Below are 17,133 nucleotides of genomic sequence, written 5' to 3'. Positions count from 1 at the left end.
CGAATAGTTCATTGAGACATTTAACGACCGTAGAGGAAGACATATCGGGACATGCAAATGCAAATGGGAATCTAGAGAATTCATCTATAATGGTAAGTAGATATCTATTTCTTGAAACAGTAGGGCGAGGTCCCTTGAAATCCATACTAATTCTCTCAAAAGGTTGAGCTGCTTTAATCAGTTCTCCGGTCGGCTGTCGAAAAAAACGGGGCTTTAGTTCTGCACAAGCTTGACATTGTTCTATTACAGTTCTGACGTCATCACAGGAAAATGGAAGATTTTTAGTCCTTACGTAGTGCAATAGTCGAGTAACGCCCGGGTGGCAAAGACTAGTGTGCAGCAATTTAAGGTCATTGCGAGTGATGGTTTCTGGTAAATGTATCAGCTACAGTGTTCTGCTTGCCAGGGCGATAGATGACGTCATATTGTAAACACGAGAGTTCAAGTTTCCACCTTTGGATTTTTTCATTTTTAATTTTTCCTTTGTTTGACCTGTTATACATGAAAGAGACAGATCGCTGATCCGTAACAAGTGTGAACGCTTTACCAACTAAGAAATGTTTCCATTTCCTCAGCGACTCAACAATGGCATATGCTTCTTTCTCAACGGAAGAATGTTTTCTTTCACTTTTTGTTAATGAGCGAGAGAAGAAAGCAACGGGCCGGCCATCTTGGTTAAGGGTAGCTGCAATGGCTATATCAGAAGCATCCGTCTCAACGGTTAAAGGGCGATTTGGATCTATAGTATATACAGCGGCTTTTTCAAGCTCATTTTTCAAACTTTCAAATGTTCTTTTGACTTCTTCGGAGACAGGAAATTGTTGATTTCTTGTTAACAGGCTTATTTTTGTTGAGAAGTTAGGTATCCACTGTGAGTAGTAAGCCAGAAGACCCAATACTCGTTTCTGTTCACGCATGTTCACTGGTACGGGTAATTCCCTTAGAGCGCGAAATCTCTCAGGATCTGGCTTAAGTTGTCCTTTGGAAATCTCGTATCCTAACAGTCTCACTTTAGTAGTGCTAATTTCACTTTTTGTTTCATTAAGAGTGATTCCATACTTTTGAGCACTATCAAGAAATCGCTGTAGGTTTCGGTCGTGTGATTCAGAGTCCATACCGCAGATGGTCACATTGTCCACATAAGCAAAAGTGTCAGTGAGTCGTTCGTCTTCGATGATTTTGTCAATCGTACGCTGAAAACAGGCGACTCCATTCGTAACACCAAACGGAATCCGACGGAATTGATACAGTTTCCCACATGCTTCGAAGGCTGTGAACGGCCTTTCCTCTTCTTTTATAGGAATCTGATGGTATGCACTTTTCAGGTCTAAAGTGCTATATATAGAGTATTGCGAAATCTTCTCTGCCAGTTCGTCAATTCTGGGCATAGGGTAGGCGTCTAGTAGAGTGAACCGGTTTATGGTTTGGCTATAGTCCACAACCATTCTTTTCTTATGTCTGTCATTTGTTGTGACTAGGACTTGTGCACGCCAGGGAGATTTAGATGGTTCAATAATTTCATCCTTTTATAGATGTTGAATTCCCTTCTCTATAAACTTTCTATCTGGAATTGAGTATCTTCGAGACCTTGTAGCCACTGGGGACAAACGGACAAATAGAGAAACTTAACGGGACTTTATGGAAAGCCATCACCTTTGCTCTACATTCTAAGGAATTGGACATAGCTAAATGGGAACTAGTAGGCTACTAAATGATGCTCTGCAGTCCATCCGATCATTACTATGCACTGCAACTAACAGGACACCACATGAACCCAAGAAGTCGTTTATATACATTATTTACAAGGTTTGGATTTCCTGAAGAGGTATTGTCAGATAGGGGCACACAGTTCCACTGCCAACTTACAACAAAATATATTTTTTTAATATTTGGAATTTGCCTAAGGTTTACAGCCCCGAACCACTCCTGAGCAACGGTATTTGTGAACATTTTAACGACATTCTAAAGAATGCGTTATCGAAAGTAGCAGATGACAATCCCAAAGAATGTGCGCATCGTAGTGTAAATGTGGAATGGTGCGAATGCGTGTTGAAAGAAGAGAGGAGAACCAAAATGGAGGAATATAAACAAAATAGTGTTTACAGTGTTCATGAAGATTAAATTATTTATAAACTATGATTTTGTCGTTTTGATGTTGGTGTATCGCTAAAGAGTCTCATCACAAAATAAGACGTAACAATAACATGTGTAATTCATGTAGTAAGTAGATACTTAGAAGAAGAAAATGTGTTGACTGATCTGCTTCTGTAGGTGTCATTCAAAACAAATATTACAAACAACCCGCGAAAATTAAAGGCCAGAAATGCGTAGGCGCCTATGTAAAAAAAAACAAAAAAAAAAAAGCATTGGAATCATTCGCGTGCGCTCTACTTAATTTTAAAATAAAGTTTCTTTAATAACTTCTTATGTACGAATGTCGCTTTTAAAAAGGATAAAGACTAGATAGATCTATATATGTCTGTGTGGTAATAGATCTTTAGTTTATGTAGGTCTGAGTTACGGATATGGTTGCTTCACAGACCTATATAGAATTATATTTATACATATACTATATTATATATATGTCTGTGAGTTGCTCTGAACAAAAAGTAACAAACCACTGGCACTCTAGATATATTCTAGAGTCTAGACAGTACAACTGATCTACTACTGATAGTGAATCTAGAACTCTAGATTATTAGACTAGAGTCTAAATCTATCTATATTGACTAGTGTCATATATTCATTCTACAGTGACTACAGTCTAGTAACTAGTACACTACAGTCTTTTATATAGTTTTAACTCTTTTATAAAGTTTATTATTTATAATAAATTATTTATTATTATTATTTATCTAGACTAGATCTATCTCTATCTATTTACTATTAGTTATTAGTATTAGACTATACTATTACTAGATTCTAGATCTATAACAGTTTAACTTTAACAGTAATAACACTTTCACTTAGTCACTTATCTAATAATAAAAGTGTTACAGAATTTTTTGATTACAGTTATTACCTGTACAGGCTATTACAGTGTACTGTCTAACTCTAACTCTAAGACTAAGTTGTATCTAGATTTAGATTAACTCCAAAACTAAAGTAGTAAAAGTAAAGTTAAAAGTAGTCTTAGAAAGTCTAAACTAAATTAGTAAATATTATTATGAATATGATTATGATAATTATTCTGAGATCATGATCTAGGTCTAGATTCTAGATCTATCATCTAGAAGTTCCCTTAGAATTAATTATAGAATAAATCAATAATAGATCTACTAGATCTAGTTCTAGATTGACTTTTACTAGATCTACTTAGACTTAGTAAGACTTAGTACTACTGTCTACACTGCTACGACTACACTAGACTAGTGTACTATCTATATTATATAGGCAGTATAGGTATCTAGTTAGTCTATAAAAGTTTAGTCTAGTAATACTAATAGACTTATGACATATGAATGATATAGTCAATATAGTATAGACTAATCATACTAATGATGTAATCTAAATCTGGATATGACATGATATAGATCTAATACATCTACTTTATTATCTAATAGTTTATTATTAAATCTTAATAATTATAGTTATATTTATAGATCTAGAATCTAGCTAGATAGTAGATTCGCTAGAAATACTAGATCTATTATTTTATTCGACTATTATAGTCAATAGTAGTATAGCCAGTATTATATTTATAGTCACAATAGTTTTATACATCTAGATTCATTCATTCATTAGAGTTAAAGTATTTAGAAATTAGGAGTTAGTCTTATAATAGTCAGATCTAGAATCCATATTATTAATTATAGATAGAGTCTAGTTACTAGATTCTAGATTATAATAGATATAAACTCTAGTTACACCACTACAGACATAACAATATTTTTTAGATCTTTGTTGTAAAATGTATAGATATAGAATTATAGATCTACATGTTTCGGATGTTCCTTCAGAGTTGAAGATAATTTATATTTTAAATTTAATTTATTTCCTAGTCCAAACCTCCCGCAGGACAACGGGTGATGGGAGCAGGCAGTGTTTGAACACTGGACCATCAATAAATCCGAATGACAGTCCAGCACACAAACCGCATGACCAGGCCTTCATACTAGATATCTAGATTTAGATTTTAGATCTACATAGTCACAACATTGTGGTATTTATAACATCATAAAGATGTCAAGAAGACCCGCTGGAATAGCAGCTATTAAAAACAAAAATTTGGCACAGGTAGATCTATTTTAATATTTTATTATTTATATCTAGATTTATAAATATTTTTAATATTGTTAATTAGCTTATATTTATAAATATTTTTATTGTTAAAATAAATATAGACTATATAATCTAGGTTTACATAGATCTAGAATATAATCTAGATCTAGAATCTAGTCAGAATTTATCTAGATTATTCTAGATCTATATAGATCTAGATCTAACTAATATTCTATGGTTTTGAACTGAAAGTTGGACGCAGAATGCTGAGGCTGAAAGAAGAATTCAAGCCTTTAAGAGTAAATGCTTCAGAAAAATGTTGCAATACCAGGAAAAGAAGACTAATGAGTTTGTACTGTTACAAGCCAACACTCTGGCTGCTAAAAGGGAGGAACTGCTCAATACCCAATACTGTGAAGAGACGCAAGCTGAACTGGTTTGGTCAAATTCAATAGATATTGTAAGACATGACTCGCTGTCTTAATTCATCTTTCAAGATACAGTGGTTGAAGCACAAAGAAAGGGGTCGTCTGAAGAAAATCTGGCTGGACAATATAATAGAATGGTCTGACTTCGCTATTGATAATTGATATTCCTTCTAACAGCTGCTAACCAGGAAAAATGGGGAGGGGGGGGGATTTGGTTGTAACGCAAACTGTCACAGCAGCTCTACAACAAAAGTCAAGGGACATATTATGATGGTGAATATTCTAGTCACTAACTATACTAAAATTAAAAGTAATAATACTAGATCTATTACTATTACTACTAGTATTATAATATTTAATAGATCCTGTTTTTAATATTATTTTAAAACTGTATACTAGGTTACTAAATCCAGGTCTATATTATAGTATAGAACTTAAAGATTCTGGATCATAAGCTCTATTATTATTAGATCTAGATGAGATCTACCATCTATGATCTAACTAACCTAGATATATAGATCTAGAGTTTTAGATCATGCATAATTTACAATCATATTATTTCATACAAATTGTAAGACTATTAACTCTTTAATTAATTCTTGAAACAGCACTAAGAATCTGATTTATCTAGATTATTATATAGACTCTAGATCTAGACATCTAAATATTGTTTGAATTTAATGAAATGTTTGTTTATTTTACATTAACTTATGTTTCTTCAGAATTGAACAATTATTAGATTATAGATTTCCATCCAATCCCAAAGCTCCTGCACAATGGCTGGTGGCAGGCAGGGTACAAACCCAGACACTAGTGGATTCAGAACTTTGGTTTGGAGTGGTGGTGGTGGTGGGGGGGGGGGGGGTAAAATTCCATATACCTAGTAAACCCTAACCCTATATATATAAACTCACACATTCAGTGAGCAACAAAAAGTAGTCTATCTATATTAGTATTTAAATCAATGTTTCTTAACCCTCAGCTGAAAATAAGATACATTTGTACCCTCTTCTATTTAACAGCTATGGGTCTAGTTCAAAGTTTAAATACACATCAATCAGTGAGAATTGTAGACAGTTTATCACTATCAAGCTGTAAAAAAAAGTTCTTGTTTTATTTGTATGAATTTGCAATCAATAAGAATAAAATGTCAGTCTGAGTATATAATATTACAATGATATATCAGTCTGAGTATATTACAATGAATATGTTACCATAATATATCAGTCTGAATATGTTGCAATAATATATCAGTCTAAATATGTTTACAATATTAAGTAAAATGGAAAATAATATTAGCCTTTGTGTTTATATAGCGTATTGTTGTGATATCACCTAAATGTTTTTTTTTAATATATAGGCTAAATACAAAGATAAAGGCAGTGAACTTGCTGAAAGCCAATTTGTTCAGGTTTGTAACTGTTTAGTATCATACAGTTTATAGATTACTTTCTTGGTTCTATTTATGCTAATGAAATTGTATTCTAATCATTCATGGTATAGATGTTAAAGTAACCTTAACTCTTGTGGCCAGTTAAGGCATGTATATAATTTCATACGTACATGTCATTTGGAATCTAAATGTGTTGTGTAATAATCAAATTATATGCCCATATCATGTTTTAGATTATATATTATCAGTATTAGTAAATGTATATTTATTTAAAAAAATAAAATAATCACTCAAAATAAAAGTATGGAGCTCTGCACTAGAAATGGTATATGTAAATTTTATTATGATTCAATTAGTTAATTTGTTTCTTTTATTTATAAGAAAATGTTTACTAGTGCACTTTTTAGTTTACACCTTTTAAGACATAAATTATTTTTTTTTTAATATAGTTTTAAAAATTTAACTTTTTCACACTTAAATTGCACGCATAAAGTTATAGTGTGTGTTTATATATATATATCAGTATTTATATTAATTTATTTCCATTTAACATTAATTTTTTTTTTCAAACATTGTTAATTTTTTGCTAGATGGGACAGCAGATGGAAATGTTTAAAAACAATTTAGAAGATTTTGCAGCCAAGCATCGGGAAGATATTCGCAAAGACCCAGAGTTTAGGCTCCAGTTTCAAGAAATGTGTGCATCCATTGGGGTAGATCCATTAGCTTGTAAGTTATGACTTGTATCTTTATTGATGTCGAACACCAAATATAATGTAAAAATAATGTATATACTATATACTAATGAACTCCCATTACATTGAAAGCTTGAGAGACTTAAACCTCTCTTGCAAGTCCTTGATTGAAACCCAGCTGATGTGTATAATGCTCATAGATAACCTATTGATATTTTTCAGTTCATTTCATTGTAAAGAATAATTTTTCATTTAATATTATACCCACATTTAAAAAATTACTAAATTTATTTAGCTTATTACAAAATAGGCTAAACATGTTTGTTTTTCTTTTTTTTTTTTGTTTACAGCTAGCAAAGGATTTTGGGCAAAAATGTTAGGTGTTGGAGATTTCTATTATGAATTGGGTATTCAGATTGTAGAAGTGTGTCTGGCAACAAGTAAAAGAAATGGAGGTGAGGAGTTTCATTTCACTTCATTTTATGATCATTTCGTACTTGAATGCTGGATAAACAAAAACACACTTCTAACTGGAGCTTTATTTCATTCATTATTTTACTTTTTTTTTTACTCATAAGTATTTATCTTAATCTCATCTCAGTATGTCCAATATATATTAGATTTATGTGTAGTAGCAGTAGTTTGATAAATTATCTGGCAATTCAACTTTAAATCTTTCATTCCTGTAAAGTTTTTAAAAATTATTTGCAGGCTTGATAAGTATTGAAGATTTGCGGAGAAAAGTTGAAGCTTCTAGAGGTCGTAATTCACAACAAATTAGCATGTTAGTGTCATTGTTTTTTTTTTAAACATAATTTATTTAGTATCAGAAGTCAATTTATTATTATTCAGTTTTAATTAAAATAAACATAATTTTTCAAAATAAATTTGTATTTGATTTTTTTTTCCTTTTTAGAGATGATCTTTTACAGTCTATCAAAAAACTGAAGATATTGGGAAATGGGTTTTCTGTTCATAAAGTGGGAAACAGTTTTCTTGTCCAGTCCATACCAGGGGAACTGACTCTTGATCACACTGTGGTTTTACAGCAAGCACAAGTGAGAGTTACAGTTTACTAATATTCTAGCTACTCGCATTGGGCATAGTTTTAAAGCTTTTTTTTATTTTCTTGGTAACCTTTTCAATTGCCACTGTTTAGACCAAAACTGGAGATTGTTTAGAAATGCTAGGTTCTTCCTTTTTTTTTTAGTTGTAGGATGTCATGGATATTCCAAGTCTGTCCCTCCCTTTTTGGAAAGGATTTTCTATCATTGCTTGTTTGTATTGATTTACATCTTTTCCATTATCTCCTTAAGTTTCTACATTTGTGAACATTTCTGTCTACCAGAAATTTCTTAACATTAAATATTGTTGAGTTTTTTATTTTTTTTTGCTGTTAATATTAAGGATAAGTCTTTATGAGTCTCATTCTTTTCTTCCTGGCAAGGCAGTGAAAATGTCTCCATTCAATGGTTATTTTGCTCTTGAGGCAGTGAAAGTGTCTCTGTTCAATGGTTATATTGCTCTTGAGGCAGTGAAAGTGGTTATATTGCTTTAGAGTATTGTTAAGCAAAGGAAACAAACACATTATTTTGTAAACTCTTTTAATAAACATTAACAAGATGATCTGAGAGAAAGTTTTTAAAAAAATTGGATTTTTTTTTGCTAAAATAGTTTTTTTGCAAAAGTATTTTTTTTTGTTTTTACCTAGCCATGCTTCCAAAGCAAGGGTGTTTAGTTAGATTCTAATGAAGGATATACTTTCTAATTCAGGTTCTTAATATGTTCTTATGACTTCCAACTGTAAAATGCTTGTTACATTTGTTAAGATTCAACATGCCACATCTACCATTGAATAATAGCAGCACTAAGATACCAAAGTTATTGAGAGAAGAGGGGGGGAGAAAATACGGCGAAATAGAGATATGCCAAAAGGAGGACTCGAACCATAACCCCCCTGAATTGGCTACATCACCTAGCAGCTACCTTTGTAACATCTACTTTGACTATCCATCTCTAAAAAAAAAAAGAGCTTTTAAGTGAGTGTTGTTATCTGGCCTCACATCACCAGCCATGATCATGTGATTGCGAGTTCCTCCCAAAGCCCGTCCATGTCCTCACAAATAATTCTATAGTAGGGTCAACACATATTGGAATTAGAGGCTTCTTCCAAAGAAATATGTTAATAAATAAAACAAATATTTATAAACAATCTTAATTAGTCATTTTTAGCGGCCCCCGTAAGGGGAAAAAGCCGCTATTAGGTTTGTGCAAAATGTCCGTCTGTCCGTCTGTCACACTCAGATCTCGAAAACTAGAAGAGATATGAAAAATATTATTTCATCATTAAATCCGGCTTGAAAAGTTTAGGTGCAACGGCTACTTTTGGTTTTCTAAAAGCAAACCGTTTAATTTATAAAATTAATTATGCAAGCGATTTTTTCATAAAAATACACCAATTCTAAAACAATTACGTAAATGTAAGGGAGGCAATGTTACAATATGCTAACAAAGATGGACAATTTTTGTGTATTTTCAGTATCACTAAGTCAAATATATTTTTAAAATGTACAGGAAATGTTTACAACAAATACAAATAATAGTTAAAGACGTTTTTTCTGGTCAACTAGCTGCTAAAATTAAAAGAAAACATTTCTGTTTGTTTATAAAGGCTAATAATGCACTTTGTATGTAAATATCACGCACATTTTTTTAAATGGACTTTTTATGCAGCGATTTTCGTGCAGTAGCGTAACGTCGCAACATGATCAGGTGCTAAACCTATTCCTTAAACTTTTTTTAAAAATCAGATTTTATTTATTTTTGTTTAGTGCCCCCATCCGAATAAAAGAAGCTTATTTTTGTGCGTTTTGTCTGTTGGTCGGTCTGTCCGTCACGATTAGATTTAAAAAACTAGAACTCTAAAAGCTATTGAAAATCTGATTTACCCTTTAATGTTCCTCCCATAACATCTCAATAGTTTTAAGTATCTAAAATTGATTGTTCCTGATTTTTTTTTTGCAAAACTAATCAACGCCAACAAATGTTTGTTTGCTCTTCTAACTTATATTACATTCAATTTCCATGCTTAAACGTTGCAAAAACACATTATCAATAATATGTTGTTCCGTTTTTTATGTAAATAGCATATTAATGCTAAATCATAATCTCTATACTGACTTATATTTCATTAAGTGTAAAATGTTCCGGATATTGTTTTATAAAACATGAATTATGCCTAATGATTGTTTGAAATCGCATAAGGCTTTTAAAAAAAGTAATTTACTAGAATTGATTACTGAAAATTACTTTTTAGACATTTAATTTTCTTGTAAAACATAACATAGAAGTTTTGTAATCGATAAAGAAAGTTCCGGATTTTGTTTCTTACAAATCGTCGCCAGCAATTTCCGAATTTATTTAAAAATCTACTAACGCCAAATAATTGTTTGAACTCCCTCTTCTAATTAATAAACAAATAATCTTCTCATTTACGAAATAATGTTTTTACGGATTTTTATGAAAAATATTTTAACTCACTACTCTCTTACAGTACATTTAACTTTCTACCTAAAACATTAAAAAATCTAATTATCGTTAATATTATGTTCCGATTTTTAAAGAAAACAGAATCCAAACACCAAAGTAAGGTATGAAAATCTCTCCACGTGGCTGTAGTACATCTAATTTTTATACGAGACCATCCAAAAAATTTAATTAACGGTATTACATTTATCTGAAATTCTCTTTTTCTTTTACTATTTATACAAACATCCGGAACAATCTATTATATAACCTTTTCAATTGTGTTCATACCTAAAAATTATTGCGATGTTTTGAAACGTAAAATAAAGGTTAATCAATTTTTAATAACTTTTAGTTGTTTTTTTTTATATCAAGATAACGGACAGACCGACTGACAGACAAAACGCAAAAACAATGCGGCTTTGATCCTTTTTAAATAATATCTATTAGAACTCAGTGCACCAATGTCTATGAACCCTCGTTAAATATCTCGTGTAAATAAAGACATTTTTTTTTATGGTACCGGTACTAGCCTATTGTGAGGTAATGGAATTTTTTTTCTTTGACGTCATATGAATGGACTCTTTAAATGTAATGTTAAAAGAACGCACTCGGTGCACCAATGTCTATTAACCCTCGAAAAAATTGCTTGTATTAATGAAAACATATTTTAGTCTAACTAAGCCGTGTGACGTAGTGTTTTTTTTTCCTTTGACGTCACATGGAATGAATTCTTTAAATGAAATGCTAAAAGAACGCACTCGGTGCACCAATGTCTATGAACACTCGAGAAATGGCTCGTGTTGATAAAGGTGATTTTTAGTCTAGCTAGGCCTTGTGACGTAGTTTTTTTTTTTCCTTTGACGTCATATGGAATGAATTCTTTAAATGAAATGCTAAAAGAACGCACTCGGTGCACCAATGTCTATGAACACTCGATAAAAGGCTCGTAATGATGAAGGCGATTTTTATTCTAGCTAGGCCGTGTGACGTAGTGTTTTTTTTTCCTTTGACGTCATATGGAATGAATTCTTTAAATGAAATGCTTAAAGAACGCACTCGGTGCACCAAAGTCTATGAACACTCGATAAATGGCTCTTATAGATGAAGCCGATTTTTAGTCTAGCTAGGCCGTGTGACGTAGTGTTTTTTTTTTTCCCTCTGACGTTATATGGAATTAATTCTTCAAATGAAATGAAAAAAGAACTCGGTATAGTAATGTTTATTAAGCCTCGTTATGTGACTCGCGTTTAAAAAAGGAATGATATCTTGATTTAGATCTAATCTAGATTTTTTAAACTAGATCTAGATTTTTATTACAGTATATCTAGATCTGGATTTATATTCTAATTAAAATTATTTTAGAGTCTAGATCTAGAATTTCTAGATCTAGTTTAGACTAAAATAGACTAGATTAAGATGTAGAATTTCAATTTCTAAACTTAAAGTGTAAAAAAAAAGTGTAGATTTTCATTTCCAAACGTTTTGATCAATATTGTAATGTTTTAATATACTAAAACTAATCTACTATTTTTTTTATTAAATTTAAATTTACGGCAAATGAATCTTTGAAACATTATTACTTTTCACCATCGGATGGCTGCCTGGTCGTGCGGTTTGCGCGCTGGACTGTCGTTCAGATTTATGGATGGCCCAGGGTTCAAACCCTGCCCGCTCCCATCCCCCGTCGTCCTGCGGGAGGTTTGGACTAGGAAGTAATTATCTTCAACTCTGAAGGAACATCCGAAACGTGTAAAACATTTTACATCAAAATTAAATCACCTCTTGAATATTATTTGCGAATATGCAGATCCGACAGGGATCCGACTTCGACGGGGGCCGCCTCTGAGTTTGTGTAACACAAACTCTCTTTGTAATCTTGTTATAAATGTCTTTGCTAACAATTGTTTTGTATCAATGAAACCAAACAGTAATAATTTTTAAGTCCTCTTCTTCTTTTTATTAATAATTTTATTTGGATATTTAATTATTTTTTTTTATGAAACCTTTATTCTCCTGACAGGAACATGGTCATGTGACTCTATCAGGACTTATTCAAACCTTGAACTGGGAAGAATCAAGAGGCAAAAGAGCATTGGTAATGACATTTTTGTAAAATCAAAACAACAGTCTGTGTGCATACATTTGTATGTGTTATGACTCAAGACTCTTCGAAATAATAATACACTCTCAGGTTATTACTCTATAAATACTTTAATATTACAAGTTATGTAAATAAGAACATTTCATTTCTCTTCCTGTCAATTTCTCCCGGCTTCCCCTTTTAAACATCTCTTCCATTCATTACACAAATTCGCACCATTATTCATGCACATCTTGTCTAAGAATGTTTGGGGATCCTGGTTGGTTTCAATGGTGCAATTAACATATTGATGACGATAAAACACCTCAGTTTTTCCAAATGTTCGTAGTAATTGCTCCTTTACTATTTGGTAATTATTCTGATTCATGCAAATCTTTGACGGTACCTTCACTGCAAATGACTTCGATAACAAAAATGTCCATTTATCTTCAGGAAAAGCCAATTCTTTCATTTCAATTTCAAACTTCTTTAAGAAGATATCTATGTCTATTTTATTCTCATCAAACATTGTACCTTTATATTTTGCCAATTTATTTCCAGACACGTCATTTTTCTTTCCAGTACCCTCATCTTTAGCTTTTCCTTTTTTTATTTCCAACTTTTCTTTCTCTATGGCTAACCTTTCTTTCTCCATAGCTAGCTTCTCTTTCTCAATTTCTTTATCCGTAACTAATTTCTCTTTACTGATAGCCAACTTCTCTTTCTCTATTTCTTTATCCATGGCTAATTTATCTTTATCAATAGTTAACTTCTCTTCTCTATTTCTTTTTCCATGGCTAACTTCTCTTTCTCTATTTCCTTTTCCATGACTAACTTCTCTTTCTCTATTTCCTTTTCCATGACTAACTTTTCTTTCTCTATTTCCTTTTCCTTGACTAGTTTCTCTCTTTCTATTAATCTTTCTTGTACATATTTTCTCAGCTCTGCTCCTTCTAATTCCAATAGTCTCCCTTCTTCTTTCAAAGCAACTATCTCAGCTTTATCCGCCATTTGTAATTTTTCTTTATAGAGTTATCTGACCATATCAATTAAATATATTTGATTCTCATATACTTAATGCCTGGACCCAACAATGTTCATATCTAAATGTAATGTAATGAAACAAACGTTTAATGTTATTCGAATACAAATAAGTATCTACTTCCCGGAATACGCTTCTTCCTGCTGGTATAACTTCCAATGCTAGTGTATATTCTCCGCCGGTGATATGAATCTTTCGTTGTTTGTCTATATGCAGTGGTCAGTGTATATCCGTTGGTCCTAAATGGGCACTGTTCTCCACCGTAGTCAAAATTCACTAGTGTTGCCCACAGCAGTGCTAATAATCGTACAAATTTCCATCAATATTGAATGTTAAAGGTTATTGTTGAGAACTATGACCAGCCAGAATAATGAGCATGTACTTCAGCAGCCACTGACATGATTTTTTTAAATTATTTTTTTTTTCAATAAATTCATAGCACATCCAAATACAGTGGGTAATCCCTGACGTTTTCACATTGGTGAATGTAGAGAATTGACCGTCATAATAATTATAATGATATAAATCTAAATTTAAATGTTAATCCAATTGATTAATTCAGCAATAATGTTTTTAGTTAAGTTTCAACTAAAGGTTTATGTTTACCAGTGAGTCTAGTACATAGCTTTAGAGATTTAGATGACGCTAACTCTCTCAATCTTAATAGATCTAGAGATTTTGTTACACTTTGTAGTACTAGTAATACCTCAGTAGACAGGAATTAGATACCGATATAACGCAGGTCTTGCCTTTTCCGTTGGGCGCCACTTGTTACGACACAAGACTCTTCGAAATAATAATACACTCTCAGGTTATTACTCTATAAATACTTTAATATTACAACAAGTTATGTAAATAAGAACATTTCATTTCTCTTCCTGTCAATTTCTCCCAGCTTCCCCTTTTAAACATCCCTTCCATTCATTATTCAAATTCGCACCATTATTCATGCACACCGTGCTGCGCTACGTTTAATGAACTCTTTGTATCTTAAATTAACTTTTTTCCCCTAGTATTGTTAACCTTGTGTTATTGTTTTACTATAATATTTCTTACATTCTAGGATTTCCTGGTCAAAGAATGTCTTGGATGGGTTGATGACCAAAGTGGAGCAGAACGTTCTTATTGGTTCCCAAGTCTGATACCAGATTTCACTACAACTTTAACTTGATTTGGTTTTTCAATCATTATTTTAGATACATTTCAAAGCCCCTTTTACTGAAAGTTTCATGAATGAATTGGCATTTGTGCTTTTCACATAATATCTGTCAATGTGTTAGGAAAAAAAAATATTTTCATTCATGTTACAAGAGTGCTACATAATTTTTTTTTCTTTTTCAGATTGTGACTTGTTTTTATTTATTACATTTATTGTATGCATCTGCTAATATTTCATCAATATTTATTTTATGTTTTTTGAATAATAATGTATTTATTTCAAACAAAATTCTTCTAAATTTGACAATTCAAACACACAAAAAAACTTTTTTTTTTTACTGGTAGGGGGACTATCAAATGTGTTAGCCACAACTTTCAAAATGTCCAATCAAGGACATTAATAAGTTTGTAAAATAAATGTCTACCAAATTAATTTCTAAATGAAAACACAGTTCAGTTTCAAATGTAATACAATGACACTTGAGTGTTCTCATTATTTATTAAGAGTTCTTCTAGCCATACAAGTGCTGCTGAGCTGTAAACTGTTTTGCAGACTGTGTCTAGGAAAAATAGCATGCTGTTTTCTTGAGTTGTCCAGCACTGCCATCCAGAGTGTTGATTATGTTGGGCTGTAGTGGTAGTAGGGTCTGCCTAAGGAGGGTTAAGATGGAGGATTCAAAGAGGATATGGTTTACGGTTTTATAAGGGTGGGTACAGTGTCTACAGAAGGTTAGTTTTGTGGGATTTATTTTGTTAAGGTGATTATTTAAATGTGTGTGTCCTGTCCTTAGTTGGAAGATTGTAGATTGCTCTTTGTGGGGGAAAGGAGAGGGGGGAAGAGAAAATTAAAACTGTTCAGTTGGTTTGGCATGGTCATTTCTTTCAATTTAGCTCTGCCTGTGTTTCCTGATGCCCATTGGTTGAGCCACTCCTCTTTGTGATTAACATTGACCTTAGAGTGAGGGAGTTAACTGGTCTATCTGGTTGTTCTATAGATGATGCCAACATTGATAGTTTTATCAGCCTTTCATTTCCCATGATACCTATGTATCCAAAACAAAGTTCTACAAAATTAATTTCTAAATGAATGTTTGAATACAACAGCACTTATGTGTTCTCATTATACCACGTCAAATAGTTCACATTAAAAGTGTTTTTGTTGATTAATTCATAGCTGTGTTTATATATTTTATAAGGTAAAACCTTATTTTAAGCTGTATCAGTTTTGATAAATTATAATGTTGATAATTACATTTATGACTCTGTTTCTTAGGGAGTTTGTCTAGTGTTTGTTGAAATGTATCTGTTTCAAACATTGTAAGACATGTTTTTTTGTTGCATTCTTATTCTACTTCATTTCTTACAGCACTTCAGACAGAACACATTGCCTCTTTAGAGGTACCCAATAAATAAGATTTGAATTGAAACTACTGGGGGCACTTAAGTCACCAACAAAACTAGAAAATACTCATCCCAATCTATTTGTCCGACTTCAATAACAAAGTAATTTTGATCTAGCTCTTAACAACCACGTCTTAAGGGTACAACATCTTTAACAAAATGTCTGAGCTCAAGGTGCCGCTCGCTACTCTCTAAACTGGCACTTATTTTTTAAAAAATGTCAACACTAAAAATGAGTCATTTATTAAGACTACTCTAAACATTCAAGAAAGTTCAGTCAAGAAAATTGAAACTAAATCCCATTGGTTGAAAGCCTTAAGCGTTGTCTCCCCTGTACTATTTTAAATTTTACATGCATTCTACTCCTAAAGTTATGCTAAACAAGTCTGCATCCTTAAACGAGTGACCAACCACTTCAGAAGTCCATAGACCTGATGCATTGTAGTTCACTCAAGAGTTGTGCAAACAAAGTTAGGATTAAGGCTTTAAGAATTTTGTCTTCTGGGGAAAAGAATAAAAACTTGTCAATCGCATAAGCATTTATTATAGAGTCACTATTGCGGAGCAGTTTGCAGTTACCTTTAGTTTTCAATTTTTTGCTACGTAATGGTTAGACCTATGGAAAAACTAAAAGTATCTAGGCATTGTCTATCCATTTTCCAATAAAAATAGACGCATTGTTTAGTTTTTCAACAGATATTTAAATTTTACATTCAAATCGACTGAGATATGGTCAGTCACAATTACGGAACAGAATTTTTTAAGAAGTCACAATTGCAGAACACGGTAAAAATGTCGGAACAAAGCCTATATAAAGCATATATTTATTAGTCTTATACTTGAACTCCTTATCCTTTACATTAATCTTATTTTATTAAAGCTTAAGACAACACATTGTCACTTTTTGATTCTTTACTCTTTAATTTAATTGACGTCACACTACCCTGATTTTTCTTACAAGGTTTTATTTTCCACTATTCTTTAATTTTTTAATTTATTTTTTTTTTGTTATAGGATAGGCCTATATATTATATTATTTGATATTATGATTTGTCCTCTTTTTGCTGGACGTCTGCACAAGGTAATCATAAATTATATATTATATGTAATATTATTCTCTAAATGTTTTTAAATTTATGTATACTAATACAAACTCATATTTAAATTCCGATAATCTAAATCACTAT

At 31.9% G+C, this 17,133-nt stretch overlaps 1 protein-coding gene across 6 annotated transcripts; it reads left to right on the top strand.

Annotated features, from left to right (window-relative positions):
- Positions 1 to 2,099: 2,099 nt before the first annotated feature.
- LOC106079882 (vacuolar-sorting protein SNF8-like) lies at positions 2,100 to 15,813 on the top strand. Of its 6 annotated transcripts, none has more exons than XM_013241123.2 (9): positions 2,100 to 2,220; positions 4,002 to 4,236; positions 6,010 to 6,060; positions 6,633 to 6,771; positions 7,088 to 7,192; positions 7,449 to 7,521; positions 7,654 to 7,795; positions 12,286 to 12,360; positions 14,451 to 15,813. In XM_013241123.2, exons 2-9 carry the CDS (start codon positions 4,183 to 4,185, stop codon positions 14,556 to 14,558), a joined length of 747 nt encoding a protein of 248 aa, XP_013096577.2. In that variant the 5' UTR covers positions 2,100 to 2,220; positions 4,002 to 4,182; the 3' UTR covers positions 14,559 to 15,813. The 6 variants fall into 6 exon arrangements, with proteins under 6 accessions (XP_013096577.2, XP_013096576.2, XP_013096575.2 ...); XM_013241122.2 differs by lacking the exon at positions 2,100 to 2,220 and adding an exon at positions 2,592 to 2,609; XM_013241121.2 differs by lacking the exon at positions 2,100 to 2,220 and adding an exon at positions 2,653 to 2,774.
- Positions 15,814 to 17,133: the final 1,320 nt, after the last annotated feature.

This window comes from Biomphalaria glabrata, chromosome 1 (genome assembly GCF_947242115.1).
Source record: "Biomphalaria glabrata chromosome 1, xgBioGlab47.1, whole genome shotgun sequence".
Taxonomy (NCBI): Eukaryota; Metazoa; Mollusca; class Gastropoda; family Planorbidae; genus Biomphalaria; species Biomphalaria glabrata.
This window is presented reverse-complemented; position numbering and strand designations above follow the sequence as displayed.